This window comes from Castor canadensis, chromosome 7 (assembly GCF_047511655.1).
Source record: "Castor canadensis chromosome 7, mCasCan1.hap1v2, whole genome shotgun sequence".
In the NCBI taxonomy this organism is placed as follows: Eukaryota; Metazoa; Chordata; class Mammalia; order Rodentia; family Castoridae; genus Castor; species Castor canadensis.
Window position 1 is genome coordinate 38,511,372 of NC_133392.1, and position 14,905 is coordinate 38,526,276.

The window sequence follows — 14,905 nt, forward strand, 5'->3', positions numbered from 1 at the left end:
CCTAAGATCCTAGAAAGGCAAAGTCACAAGTAACTATTATGACCTGTCTGCATATAATATATTAGCCCTCCCCACCACACTAATCAGACTCAGTGAGATAAAGAGGATGCCACAGGTAATGAAAGGAAGGAGTTCATATCTGGAATAAGCCGATGCTTTAAACAAGATAGAGAGTGACAAAGAGTAAGGTCATAGTGACTCCTGATTCAGCATGAGGGGAGATTCAGTGGATACATCTTCAAATTTTATCTAATGAGGAAGAAAAAGCAAGCAAGGTCCCAAACCTAAGCATGAGGATGAAGCAATAATAAAGTTCAAACAGGCTTAGATTACTTCTGAAATTCTTTTTGTATCAGAAAGAAAAAGTTACAAAGCAAAATTCTCAAAGCCTTTTATTGAAAAATAAATCTCTAAGAGGGCAAATGAAACAGACAAGTTTTTGTCACATCAAGAGGTAAACAGTTAAAAAAAAAAAAAAGAGAGAGGTAAACAGTAGAAACACAGAATTAAAAAAAAAAAAAAAAAAAATCAGTCACCGGCTGGGTGCCAGTGGCTCACGCGTGTAATTCTAGCTACTCAGGAGGCAGAGATCAGGAAAATCGCAGTTCAAAGCCAGCCCAGGCAAATAGTTCTCGAAATCCTATCTCAAAAATACTCTTCACAAAAAAGGGCTAGCGGAGTGACTCAAGGTGCAGGCCCTGAGATCAAGCCCCAATACTGCAAAAAAAAACAAAAACAAAAAAAAACTAATACAAAAAAGGGCTGGCAGAGTGGCTCAAGTGGTAGAGTGCCTACCTAGCAAGCATGAGGCCCTGATTCAAACCTCAGTACTTCCCCCCCACAAAAAAAAACTCACTCAGAAGCATAATATCATTATAAATGGTAAGAAATATAATGAAAATAAACAATTAGTCAAGAATACTAAAAGTACTAAGAAATTTTCAACTTTTTCAGAACAAAACACTAAGAAGCAAGGCTCACAATTACAGTTAAAGATATTGTAAGAACACATTGCAGAAAATTCCTTTAGGCAATTAAAACTAGTGACATGAGAAAAAAAAAAAGAGTACTGAGTATTGCAACATAGTTAACAACCAAAAGACAAAGAAATATTATTTTATACATACATTGTGCACAGACATATTCTACAGTTTGACACAGTATTTCTCTTTACTCATTCAAGGTTATCTAAACAAATGGGCAACATCTGTTATGGTTTGAATCTAAAATGTCCTACACAGGATCATGGATTGAAGGCTTGGTGCCACCACCTAGGGGTGTTTTTGAAGAAGGGTATGTTGTCCCTGACCCCTTCCTGTTTCTTTTTCTCTGTTTATGGCTGCCATGAGATGAGAAGCTCTGTTCTACCACGCCCCTCTCTCTGCCTGATGCTTAGCCTCACTATAGACCCAGAAACAACACAGCCAGTCTACTAAGGGCTGTAACTTCTGAAACTGTGAGCCAAAATAAGTCCTTCCTCCTTTTAAAGTGTTTCTTTCCAACTGACAAAAAAAAAAGAAAGAAAGAAAGAAAACTAACAAACCATTCATTCTCTAGTTTTTGCTAATGGGTTGACAAAGATACTTAATACTGTGAAACAAAAGAAAGAGAAAAGAGGAATGGTGGAGTTGCTCAAGTGGTAAGAGTACCTGCCTGGCAATATCAAGGCCCTGAGTTAAAACCCCAGTGCCGCCCAAAAAAAACAAGACAATTGTTCTGTGACAAATTAGTGTTCTTCAATGTTCTATGATTGAGACCTAAAATTCCCTCACCATAAAATGACGTCACTCACCCATTCCATATATAACCCTTGATGACTTTGACTTATTTTCAGAAGATAATTGTGATGTTAAAGCTCATGAGAACTCTGTGAATCTTCACAACAAATATCCTTAAGCATGCTGACAAATATCTGCATACTCCCATGACCATATGATTTCAAGCACCTCAGGCTCAATGATGAAAAACTTGCAAAAAGAAATTTTAAACATTTACAAACAAATAGATATTATGGGAAAGTTTTTTTTTTTTCCTTAAGTTTCATCTTCTAAATCAAACTAAATTTAGCTTCCTACTGGAATTGGTTTGGTTTTTTTTGTTTTGGGGTTTTTTTTTTTGGCAGAACTGGAGTTTGAACTCAGGCAGATCCTCTAGCACATGAGCCACACCCTTATCCTTTTTAGCCTGGACTACAGTTCTCCTATTTATGCTTCCCAAGAAGCTAGGATCACAGGCACATACCATCACATGCCCAGTTTACTGGTTGAGATAGGTCCTGCTAGCTTTTTGCCATGGCTGGCCTCCAACTGCGATTCTCCTGATCCCTGCCTCCCAAGTAGCTAAGAGTACAGGTGTAAACCACCACTCCCAGTGCTTAAACGAGTCCTTATGTAACAAATTGCAACTAACTTGGACTCATTTTAAATCTTCTACATTCTATGGTAGGCAAAGTTAACTATTTAAATAAATTTTATTATACAGAATTAGTCAAAGGTCAAATTTATGCTATTATGGATTTACATTTGTATATGCTCTCTATTTTTGGGTTTTTGTTTTGTTTTTTGGGTTTTTTTGTCTTTTTGTTTTGGTGATACTGGGCTTTGAACTCAGGGCTTTGTGTTTGCAAAGCAGGTGCTCAACTGGTTGAGCCAAACCTCCAGCCCATTTTGCTGTGGTTATTTTGGAGATGGGGCTGGCCTCAATCACAATCCTTCCGATCTCAGCCTCCCAAGTAGCTAGGATTACAGATGTGAGCCACCTGCACCTAGCTGTATATGCTCTATGTATTCTTTATAACAGTACTGGTCTTGCTTTTATATATGTGTCCAATTCACATAGATTGAGGATTTTTATACAGGAAACAGTGGTAAAATGGAGGGAAAAAATGAGAGTGAAAGTCAGGAGACCTTTAAAAGTCCTACTTCCATCATTTGTTAAAAGACTTAGGGAAGCTGTCTTTACTTAACCTCTTATTTTGGTGTAGAACTAGATAATGTATCCACATTTAACAGTTTTTCAATCTTATGGGTTTTTTAAGTAGTGTTTTTTCCTAATACAGTGTTTGTCATATCTTTTACTTATTTGACACTAGTCTGTTAGACTGTACCTCTGGGAAAATTTCAACTACTCTGTAATTCCTTTCCCATGATGGAGTTTCTGCTTATTTATGACAAAAAAAAAAAAAAAAAAAAAAAAACAAGGCCAGCTGCAAACACTCTAAGTACAATACTAACCTGTACATAAGACCATATGCAAAAAGAAGAAGAATAACAGTTTTCTTGTAATCTCTACTTTCTGCAAAAGATCAACTACCATTCCCTATTTCTTAAAAGGAATAGATTCCTCAGCTATGGGACACAAACTATGTCAAATTCTTTCCTAAAGACTGGTGTTTGCATTTATTCTCTCTATTTCAAATGAAAAGACAATCCTCAATCCTTTTCAAGACTTGTCGTCCTATTTTTGTCTTCATATCATCCCCCTTCTAGCATCATTCAATTACCCTTTCTCCAGTATCTCAAATCACTGCATCATTAATTTACTTCCTTCCATCTTCCACTATGCAGAGATCTCTAGTGAAAAAATGAACTACTTGACCTCCATCTTCTAGAATACTTTCCTTTTAGTACCAAACATCCTGAACAAGTGTTTAAAAACATTTTTTATTTCTCATCATACACAATGTAATTACTGCAAATCAAGTTTCTTTCTATACCAATGAAACATCACATCTTTAGGTCACCAATGAACTCTTAGGCTGCAAACCTAAAAGCTTTCTCTTAAATTCAGTTTTCCTTGACTCTTTTATGACATAAGATATAAGCAAGTACCTAGTTCTTAATTAAGATACTTTGTTTCTGAAGTTTCTCTGTTCTCCAGATGCATTTAAATCCCCTTGGTTCTCCTACTTTTACCACTTAATATGAACATTCTCCCAGGTTTAATCCTTGGCTGTTTATCTCTTACCAGTTTCTCCTTTAGGAAATTGTATACTATTTTTTTATGCCCAATAAAAAATACTCCCCAAATCTCGATCATCTGGGAGCTCTAGCACCATATTAACAACTGCCTGGTGAGTACAACTTCATACTCTATATAATCCTGTTGCCAGAAGAACAAAGCACCCTTTGTTTTTGTTTTTTTGGTGGCACTGGGATATTGTGGTAATGTGAAATTATACTAAACTATACTAAGTTCCTCTTAATAAGAAGAGCTTAGTATGTGGGATACCACACAGAGCACTAAGAATCAATGAAGATGTGAAACCACACCAAAGCCAGGTGCAAGACCAGGGACACCCCTCACCCCAGAACATAAACTCCATGAGAATGGAAACTCCACTTTTTTGTTTTATCTCTAGCACCTAGACCATAGAGAAAGCATTCAGTAAATACTGGTTAAATGAATACATGTCAAAAAAAGCATAACCATCTTTTTTTCTACCCTCCATCCCTGATCCACCAATCTACAGCCTCTTGAATGACTTGATCTTAAAAAATAAAAAAATACTAATCTAAGCTATTTAGCAGAAATATTTGTTTTTAAAACTATATGCAGTTATTCCTTTTTAAATGGTTAAAATGGTGAATTCTGATATTTTTGTTATCACAAAAACACCACCAGGACTGGGGCATAGCTCAGTTGCAGAGCACTTGCCTAGCATGTGCAAGACCCTAGATTATATCCCCAGCACTGAAAAGCAAACTTCATACAAGTACTATGAGAAATAAACCAAAGCAACAGGGAAGAATTTACCATACAAAGTGAAATGGAAAAGCTTCTATAACACCTCCTCTACTTTTCCTTGATTTTTTGTCCTTAAATGTTTTTTAAAATGGAGTACTTAATAAAACATAATTTACAATAATACTTCCTGCCAATCTTATATTGGACTGAAACTAGCATTAAGGGAAGAGTAGCCCTAGCACACTTGTGCTGTGTCCCATACAGCTTACCAACCATTAGCATTTCCCCTGGCCTTAAGAAGGCTCCACTAAACTTCCACATCAAGAAATTTCCTTTTATTTGGCAGAATAGGCCTACTGAAACAATGTTTCTCTGAAGTAACAGTGTAGAATGAGAATTAACCAAACTGAGCAAAGTTCTGCTAATATGTAGCAATTTGTTTCTCTAATAAGAGGGTGTAGTCCAGTTTTGGGGTTTTTTTCCAGAATCTTTTTTGGCTGTATCATTTTCAAATGCACAGATATATGTCACAGACCTAAGGTATGACTTCTAAAAGTCAAATCCTAAATATTGTCTACATTTTAGATATCACCTTTAGAGCACAGACCACTGAGGAAAAATAACCTAAATTATATTCTTTGAAATTTTCTTTATATTATCAAGAAAAAGCTATTAGCTAAATAGAAAATATTACTATATAATAGTCAACTCAATCAATTGTGGCATAAACTCTTTAAATAAAAAAAAAAGCACTACATTAAGTCAACCCCCCCAACCAAAAAAAAAAAAAAAAGAAAGAAAAAAAAGCCAGGTGGCACAAACCTATAATTCCAGCACTCAGGAGACTGAAGCAGGAGGACTGTGAGTTTGAGACCACCTGGGTTATACAGTAAGACCCCGTCTCCATAAATAAATTAAATACTCTAAATATATTATTAAGCCCTGGAATCTAACAGTTACAGATTCACCATCAGTGAACAACCTCCCTATGGTTGCCTTTACTGTTGGTTGTCTAATACCCACTAAGTGAAAGAAGATACTGTGAGAAAACCTCACAATGCAAAGCAATGGCATTAAAAGATTTAGCAATTGTGACTTAAATTGTTTGAAAGGAACACTAAAAATATAAGCAATTTGGCTGGAGGGGTTGTTTTTTGCTGAAGTTGGGTTTTGTGGAAGTAAATGATGTAGTGACTGAGTGAGCTTACCTGACTTTCCAGCATCCACAGTTTTAGGACAACACTGTTCTCCTCACCTACATTTATATGTAGTCTCTTTTAAGGTATAAAGGAGTCACATGTTTCTGTGATACTTCACTGAATTTTACAGAGAACTTCAAATGCTAAGATTGTACTTCTAATTTTAGGGAGTCAGAAAGTTATTTCTGCAAGATTTACCTCACCACAGATCAAGTTGGTCATGCATTTCATAATATGCCAAAGTACAGTAAAAACCAAGCCTTTATAGCACTAAAAGCAGGATCTAAAATTTTTGGGTACACAAAATACTATTCTAGTATAGAATATCCAGTTTATATTACAAAAGGCTATGCTATCACAGAACTTATTATAAATTTCAAAAAACTGTTCTGCACCCACAGAGTGGGAGAAAATATTTGCCAACTATACATCAGACAAAGGACTGATAACCAGAATATACAGGGATCTTAAAAAACTAAATTCTCCCAAAACTAATGAACCAATAAAGAAATGGGCACGTGAACTAAACAGAACTTTCTCAAAAGAAGAAATTCAAATGGCCAGAAAACACATGAAAAAATGCTCACCATCTCTAGCAATAAAGGAAATGCAAATTAAAACCACGCTAAGATTCCACCTCACCCCTGTTAGAATAGCCATCATCAGCAACACCACCAACAGGTGTTGGCAAGGATGTGGAGAAAAGGAACCCTCTTACACTGTTGGTGGGAATGTAGACTAGTACAACCACTCTGGAAAAAAATTTGGAGGCTACTTAAAAAGCTGGACATCAATCTACCATTTGATCCAGCAATACCACTCTTGGGGATATACCCAAAAGACTGTTACTCCAGAGGCACCTGCACATCCATGTTTATTGCGGCACTATTCACAATAGCCAAGTTATGGAAACAGCCAAGATGCCCCAGCACTGACGAATGGATTAAGAAAATGTGGTATCTATACACAATGGAATTTTATGCAGCCATGAAGAAGAATGAAATGTTACCATTCGCTGGTAAATGGATGGAATTGGAGAACATCATTCTGAGTGAGGTTAGCCTGGCTCAAAAAACCAAAAATCGTATGTTCTCCCTCATATGTGGACATTAGATCAAGGATAAACACAACAAGGGGATTGGACTATGAGCACATGATAAAAGCGAGAGCACACAAGGGAGGGGTGAGGATAGGTAAGACACCTAAAAAACTAGCTAGCATTTGTTGCCCTTAACGCAGAGAAACTAAAGCAGATACCTTAAAGCAACTGAGGCCAATAGGAAAAGGGGAACAGGTACTAGAGAAAAGGTTAGATCAAAAAGAATTAACCTAGAAGGTAACACCCACGCACAGGAAATCAATGTGAGTCAATGCCCTGTATAGCTATCCTTATCTCAACCAGCAAAAACCCTTGTTCCTTCCTATTATTGCTTATACTCTCTCTACAACAAAATTAGAAATAAGGGCAAAATAGTTTCTGCTGGGTATTGAGGGGGTTGGGGGGAGAGGGAGGGGGCGGAGTGGGTGGTAAGGGAGGGGGTGGGGGCAGGGGGGAGAAATGAACCAAGCCTTGTATGCGCATATGAATAATAAAAGAAAAATGAAAAAAAAAATTGTTCTGGCCAAGTGCTGATGGCTCACATGCATAATGCTAGCTAGCTACTCAAGAGGCAGAGATCAGGAAAACTGCAGTTCAAACTCAGCCTGGGCAAATAGTTCATGAGACCCTGTCTTGAAAAAAGCCATCACAAAAAAGGGCTGGTAGAGTAGCTCAAGGTGCAGGTCCTGAGTTCAAACTCCGTACCACAAAAAGAAATTATTCTGATGAGTTTCTTTTAAAACTATAGTCCTGGCCAATATTCAAAACTATAGTGAACTATTTTTTCAAGAGGAAAAACTATAGCTAAGTGGTGCCAGGTGTCACAGTTACATGCATGTAATTCCAGCAGTCAGTAGGTGGAGACAGGAGGCTAACTAGTAGGATACATATCAAGACTTGTCTCAAAAAAAAAAAAACAAGGGCTGAGTATATAGTTCAGTGGTGACCTGACTGCCTAGAATTGGCAGGGCCCTGGGTTCAACCCCCAGTACTATGCAATAAAACCTATAAACTCAGAGGCACTCACTGAAAAACACTGGAAATATTCTACTGTGCATAAATTATGGTAATACCATAAAAGGTATTTAAAAAGCAAAATCATTCATTTTTTTAAAAACGTATTGAGGTCTGGGAGTGTAGCTCAGCAGGATAACATTTGACTAGCACACACTTGAGAGGCCCTGGTTCCACCTCCAGCACCACACACACAAAAAAAAGTATTAAGCCTGGTGCAGTGGTCTCAGTTAAGGAAGGCTGAGGTAGGAGAATCACTTGAGCCTTGGACTTAGATCAGTCCAGACACCAAATCAAGACTCTGTCTCAGCTAGTAGAATGGTTCAAGTGGTAGAATGCCTGTCTAGCAAGTGTGAGGTCTGGAATTCAAATCCAGTACTGCCAAAAAATGTATTGAACATCTACTAGGAGCCAGGCACTCTGTGGACAGGAAAATTAAAGACATTTCTTTCTCTCACAGAATTTTAATCAGCAAAGGAGAGAACAACTGAATTACCAATTATGAAGTATGATAAATATTATGACGAGTGTTATTGTTACAAACAGTACAGGTTGATGTAAAACCTGAGAAGGCTTCCTAAACAAAGTTATATCAGCTTAGACCAAAAAAACTAAATGTGGGGGGTGAGGGGGAGGTGGCATAAACAATGTATACACATGTTAAGTAAATGTAAAAACAATAAAAAGAGAAAGAAAAAAATTTAAAAAAAACCAAAAACTAAATTTGGAATTAGGCAGATTTGAGATGGGGAAAGAAGTACACCAGAGATAAAGGATGGGAAGTAAGAACCTAAATTCTGTAAAGCAAAGGAGAAAATGAGGGAGGAAGGTAAGTGCAAAGAATTTAACACAGATGAAGCAGGAACCAGACCACAAAGAATCTGGCTAAGATGTTTGTTTAGAAATCTGGACTTAATCCTAAGGCCAGAAAACAACTAATGAGGTTTTAAGTAGAAAACTGACCATGGTAAAATTTGCATATTAACAAATAACATGGCTGAAAGTAAAGAACAAATTGGAGAGGCAAAGAGAGGAACAACGTTGCTGCTGTTGCAGGTGTCTTGGAGGACTGGCAGAACTGGTATAAAAAGGGGGGGAAAATAGCTGCAGGAAGATTAGCAAGTTAGGACAGACAGGACGGGATTTGGTAATTGGCTAGTTGGAAAGAGGAGGAGGAGGAGAGAAAAGCCAAAGATTATTCCATTTCTTGACTTGATAAGTCAAGAATGATGATACCAATTTATTGTTTCCTTTCTGCTGGAAACATTGACAAGGTCTGAAAAATATTATGCTGTTTCTCTTCAGTTATGCACACTGATATAAACAGTGCAAAAAACATTTTAGATTTGATTCTGGCACTGATTTTTATCTCTTAAACTATCTTCTATTTTACATAAAATAGTATTAAAACATGTATTTCCACATCCCCAGCAAGAGAGAAAGGAAGTTTCTTTAACACAGAGATATGCTTAGGGCATGAAGAAGATGAGCTTGAAACTGAAGTTTGCTACGCAAAGTAAATCCACACATTAAAAAGAACTGGCAATACCTCCAAAACATTACACAAGGTGTTTCACTACATTTTTCTTGAACTTACACTACTAAACCAAGCACAAAAGTATCATAAAACATGACAGATTTTTAAAGTAGAATTTGGGCAAAGTGAATAGGAAAAGATCTCCAGAAAAACAGTACTACTCTTTGAAGCCCAATAGCCAGAAGAAAACGCAGTAGCCTTTGAAACCCACTGGGTAATTCAGAAATTAGGCACACAGATTACTGTTAACCAAAGCAGATAAAACTTTTAAGCACTTATCACTTTGTCTCTGTAAAGCTACATCCAATACTGTTAAAATACAGACTACTCTAAGACAGCACTCATTCCCTTAAACATTGTAACACCAATAAATCTCGTATTAAATTTATGTATCAATGTATTGATAATGTATGTACTTCTATGGGAGGTACCTGCAGAAACTAAAAATAACACTTGTATTCTTAAACCAGTTTTATATATTCTGAAATAATAATTTCCTCATACTGAATGGATTAATCTATGAAAATAAAAATTAGATGTCCCATACTATTGGTTCCTAGCAACCCCCTTCGCCCAACTCCCATGGGCTTCCACTACACACTGTTTCATCAGTTATCTAGGGAGTCTGTGAGAGATGGTTATTCTTGCCTTTGCAAAACAGGTAAAACTTTAGCACATGATACGCTCCAAGAATGTGTTCAACTAATTAGGGAAAATTAAAGAAAATTATTCATTTTCATCACTTTGTCCTTTAGTCTATGTGGTAAAGGGCCCAATTCTCATTAAAAGTTAATTCATCAAGTATAAAGAACTTGGTGAATCTTTCTGGCTGCTATGACCGGGAACTGTCCCCTACTTACCTGTACATAGGACCATCAAAACTTTTCAACCACTCTATCCCATTGAAGGAAAGAACTTTCCTTTACAAATTATTTTTTCTAGTTTTCTTTGTCCCATTGACGGGCAATACTTTAACTTAAAATTTGTAGTATCTCTTGCAAGATGATAGTGATACGATAATCTGTTTAAGATTACAACGCTGACGTTTACTGCTGAACAAAAAGAGGAATTATACTTTAAGAGAACACATCCCTGAAGCTGTAAGCTAAACTTAGCATGACGATGGCCTCTTAGGTAGTAGTAATTCAAATCTCTCCTCCTTCGACAGCTACTACCAGGTTTTGCCATGAAATGGAGGATAGGAACCAGACTTAGGATACTAAGGAAGAGGCTCTCCTAGAACTGAAACAGGGAAGAGAAACACGGGTGGCTGGGGGAAGAACAGCTCTCACGTGCCAAGGTGTCTGTTTAACGGGGGGGAAAAAGACATTTTTGAGCCGATTTACTAGGAGTAACCCGAGTCCAAACCCCACCCCTCACCCTCGCCGACCGAGGGGCGAACTCCCAATTCCGGGGAGGAAGGCACCGAGGTCTAGCAACAATGAGAACTTCTCCTCTGTAGGAGTTGAGCGCTGCGAGGAGATCGTGCCTCGCCTGGCCTTTCTTCCCGGTCAGGAGCCAGACCCACCTGGAGACCGCCATGGCCGGACACCGGCGGTTCGGAACTCCCCGCGAGCTACTGGCCGCGCCGCTGAGGCGCTAGTTTTCAGAGAGCAGGGCGGCACAGGCCCAGGCCACAGACCCGAAGGGAGCGGCTGGGGCGGCGCGGAGCGTCCCGGCGCGGGCCCTCGGGCATCTGCCCTGCCGTCTACCCGAGCTCGTCCCCGCCTCGGCCGGGGAGCAGGGGTCCGAGACAGCAGCGGAGGCGGCAGTCCTCCGACCCGCACGACTTCAAACCGGGTGCCCCCAGCCCCGCTCTTTGCTGACGCAGGCGTCGGCACGCCGGACTGAGCGTCAGTGCGCCGGAAGTGACGTCAGCCCACCGCGCGGCGCTCGCCCGGCGTGCACAGAGAGTTTCAGAGGCGTGGGCCTGGCGGCCGCTAAGAAACCCATGCTAAACTAGAGCGGATCCTTAGTCTTAAAAGTAGGCAAAGAAGTGAAATCAGGGTGCACTTACTTTCTGGAGAAAGAAAAAGATCACTTAGCCAGAGTTGTGAAGGTTCACCACCTTGGTTTCTAATTCCATTCCATACTATCTTGGTCCTGCTTCCTAGAGAAGCGCAGAGGAGGCTCTGGTCCAGGTGCCGATGCTAATGGAAAGGGGTGAGAGCCAGCAAGATCTGCGACAGCTCGGGAAAAACTGCTCAAGCTTGTGCTATTATTTGCCAGAAGTTCTGCGGACGTTGAAGAAAAGATCTACCCATGGTTTTGCCAGAGCTTTTTAAAAAAATTGTTAATTTAGTATTAGGCTTATAAACACTGTAACCTAGTGCAGATTCTTTTCACCTTGGACTATACCAATAATCCATATTTCTCCAGTTTCTTCACTCAAGCCCATTTTATGGCCACTAACAATCTTCAAAAAATATTTTTTTGTCATGTCACTCCTCTGCTTACAAAACATGCCATTAACTTCTTACCACCAGAAGAGACTAAGTCTCAGTCTTTTGAGTCTCTTTTTCATCTAAAATGGGGCTAATGAGAAGCACTACAGAAGGCTGTGAAAAATAAAACGAGGTCATGTATGTGGAAGAGCTTACAAGAGCTTTGTAAACCATAGGTAGACATACATATGGAGGAAGTTAAGTACCTGCTATATGCTGGGCACGTGCCCCACTTCTCATACAATTACTAAACCAACGCTGTAAAGGAGGAGTTTTTTGGTTGCTTTGGTGAGGAGTTAGGGCTTTTTGGGGGAAGAAGAGTCAGTGCTGAAGATAAAACTCTGTTTCCTGCATGCTGGACAAGTGCTCTACCTGCTCTTCCACTGAGCTACATCCCCAGCCTGTAAAATAAATTTTAATCTTCACTGCATAGGTGAGAAACTAACCTCTGAGTAATTTGCCTAAGATCCAAGCTAGTAATAATTTTTATTGTTCATTCATTCAACAAGTATTTATTTGGCAACCTGTGTGTCAGACACTGCTAGGCAGTTTATACTATTAGACAAAATCTGATCAAGCTGATGTTCAGGTATCTTCACATTTTCACATTGGTTTTATCTATCTCCTCCATTTATCTCCCACTATTCAAACTAATAAGCTGGTACTATTTGCTGATTGTGTACAACATTCCTTTATTCAGCCTTCATTAAGCATCTCCTGCAAGAGAGATTGGGACTTCAGAAGAGATCAAAACAGACATACCTGGTGGTACACACTTGTAATCCCTACACTTGGATGCTGAGGCAGGAGGATTTTGAGTTCAAGGTTAGCTGGGCTACTTAAATTCTGATGTGGAAAAAAAAGTAAATAGACAAAAAAAGTATGCTTACATGTTACACAAAACAGAATGCTACGAAAGAGGGCAATAAAGACCTATTCTCAAAAAGGTAACTAGGAGCCAGGGGCTGGTGGCTCACACCTATAATCCTATCTACTCAGGAGGCAGAGATCAGAAGGATCACAGATTGAAGCCAGTTTGGGCAAATAGTTCACAAGACCCTATGTTGGCAATAATGGCGCCGATAGGTTTCAGTTCTTACTGCACCCTTAAGGTTCTGTTTTCCAGGATCATGGTCCTGCCTCCCAGGGTCACAGTCCTACTTCAAGTCTAGCTTGAATCCTCCTTCTGCCCCAACCTCCAATCAGCATGAACCATAAGATCCTAACCAATCAGATCATGCCAAGTCTCACTGAGGGGTATTTAAGCCCCTGCCCTTCTCTCTCTCTCTCTCTCTCTCTCTCTCTCTCTCTCTCTCTCTCGGCTCTCTGCTCTCTCCCTCTCTCCCACCCGGTAATAAAGAATCTCTTGGCCAGATCACTCCTCTCCACGTGGTCACTTTTGGGGCCTATATTTCCTTACACCCTATCTCGAAAAAAAAAAAAAAATTACAAAAAATGGCTGGTGGAGTGGCCCAAGGTGTAGGCCCCAAGTTCAAACCCCAGAACCATATAAAGAAGAAAAGAAATGTAAGCATTATCATTTTTGTTCTTTAAACAACCAACCAAATATGGTGGCACACACCATGAGAAGCAGAGGTAGGAGGATCATGAGTTCAAATCTAGCCCAGGCTACCTAGTGAGACCTTGTTCAAAAACAAACAATACAAACAAAAATTATGGAACATAAACATGAGAAGACATTAATATAAGTTAATTCTGAGTGATAGCAACACCATTTTTATTATGCTTATTTTATTTTCTTTTTTCCAATATTTATTATGAAAAATTTTAAATACAGAAAAATTGAAAAAATTATTCAGTGAGCACCCATATACCTACCATTCAATTTTATGACTAATTTTTACTATACTTGCTCTTTTCCCTCTACTAACATTATCCATATTTTTACACATTTCAGAGTAAGTTGCAAACAGCAGTACATTTTTCGCCCCTAAACACCTCAGCATGGATATCATTAACTTGGGTTTGATAATTATTTAATGTTATTTTAGGTAAAATATGCATGCAGGAAAATATACAAATCTTAAATGTAGCCTGAACCCCAACCAAGGTGGAGAATGTAGACATAATCCCTAGAAACTTTCTTTATACCCCACTCATCCCAAAGGTAGTCCTGATCTGAGGTTTTTCCAATCAGAGCTTAGTTCCATTTACTCCAGAACTTCACAGAGATGGAATCACACGATTTGGGCTCTTCTGTGTCTGTCCTCATGTGCAGGCATTATGGGGATGAGACTGAAGTATATGGCAGCGTGTTGCAGTAGTTCAGTCCTGTTTATTGCTGAGTAATAAGACAGATTGCATCACAATTCGTCCATTCCCTTGTTGGTGGATAATTAGGCTGTTTGCAGTTTCAGGCCATTGTGAATAGAGTGCTGTGAATATACTTGTATGGGGTTGGCATGTTCCTTAAGTGGTAGCACACCTGCCTAGCAAGCACAGGGTCCTGAGTTCAAATTCCAGTACCTCCAAAAGAACCATATATATGTATACATAAAAAAAGATGTATTATGTATAGATAGAGAGAGAGAGAGAGGAGAGAGGACTGACTCACTGTGTAACTCAGGAGTGCCATGAACTTGCAGTTCTCTTGCCTTAGCCTCCCAAGTGCTGAGATTACACTGTGTGCCACCATGCTCAGCTGAGCTCATATAGTTTCACTTGTGTAGAGTAAATATTTAGGAGTAGAAAGACTGGGTCATAGAGAAGGTGTGTACTTAAATTTCTTAGAAAATATCAGAATATTCCAGAGTGATGTACCATTTTATAATCCTACTAGCAACGTATGAGAGTTTAAGCTATCAACTTTTTGCCTTGAGCATTTGATTAGGTGCATTATCCAGTTTCCCAGCTACTCAAGTGGCAAAAATTGGGAGGATCACAGTTCAGGCCAGCTCAGACAAAA

General features: G+C 39.0%; 1 protein-coding gene across 2 annotated transcripts in view; it reads right to left on the reverse strand.

Moving 5' to 3' along the window:
• Btaf1 (B-TFIID TATA-box binding protein associated factor 1) overlaps positions 1–11,368 on the reverse strand; it is a 92,095-nt gene extending 80,727 nt beyond the window's left edge. For both annotated transcript variants that reach the window (XR_002211976.2, XM_020157276.2), the window contains exon 1: positions 11,064–11,368. Coding sequence is in view for 1 of the 2 variants with exons in the window: in XM_020157276.2 (XP_020012865.2) it covers positions 11,064–11,077 (14 nt within the window). In the remaining variant the exon portion in view is untranslated. The remainder of the gene's footprint in view (positions 1–11,063) is intronic.
• Between the last annotated feature and the right edge of the window lie 3,537 nt (positions 11,369–14,905).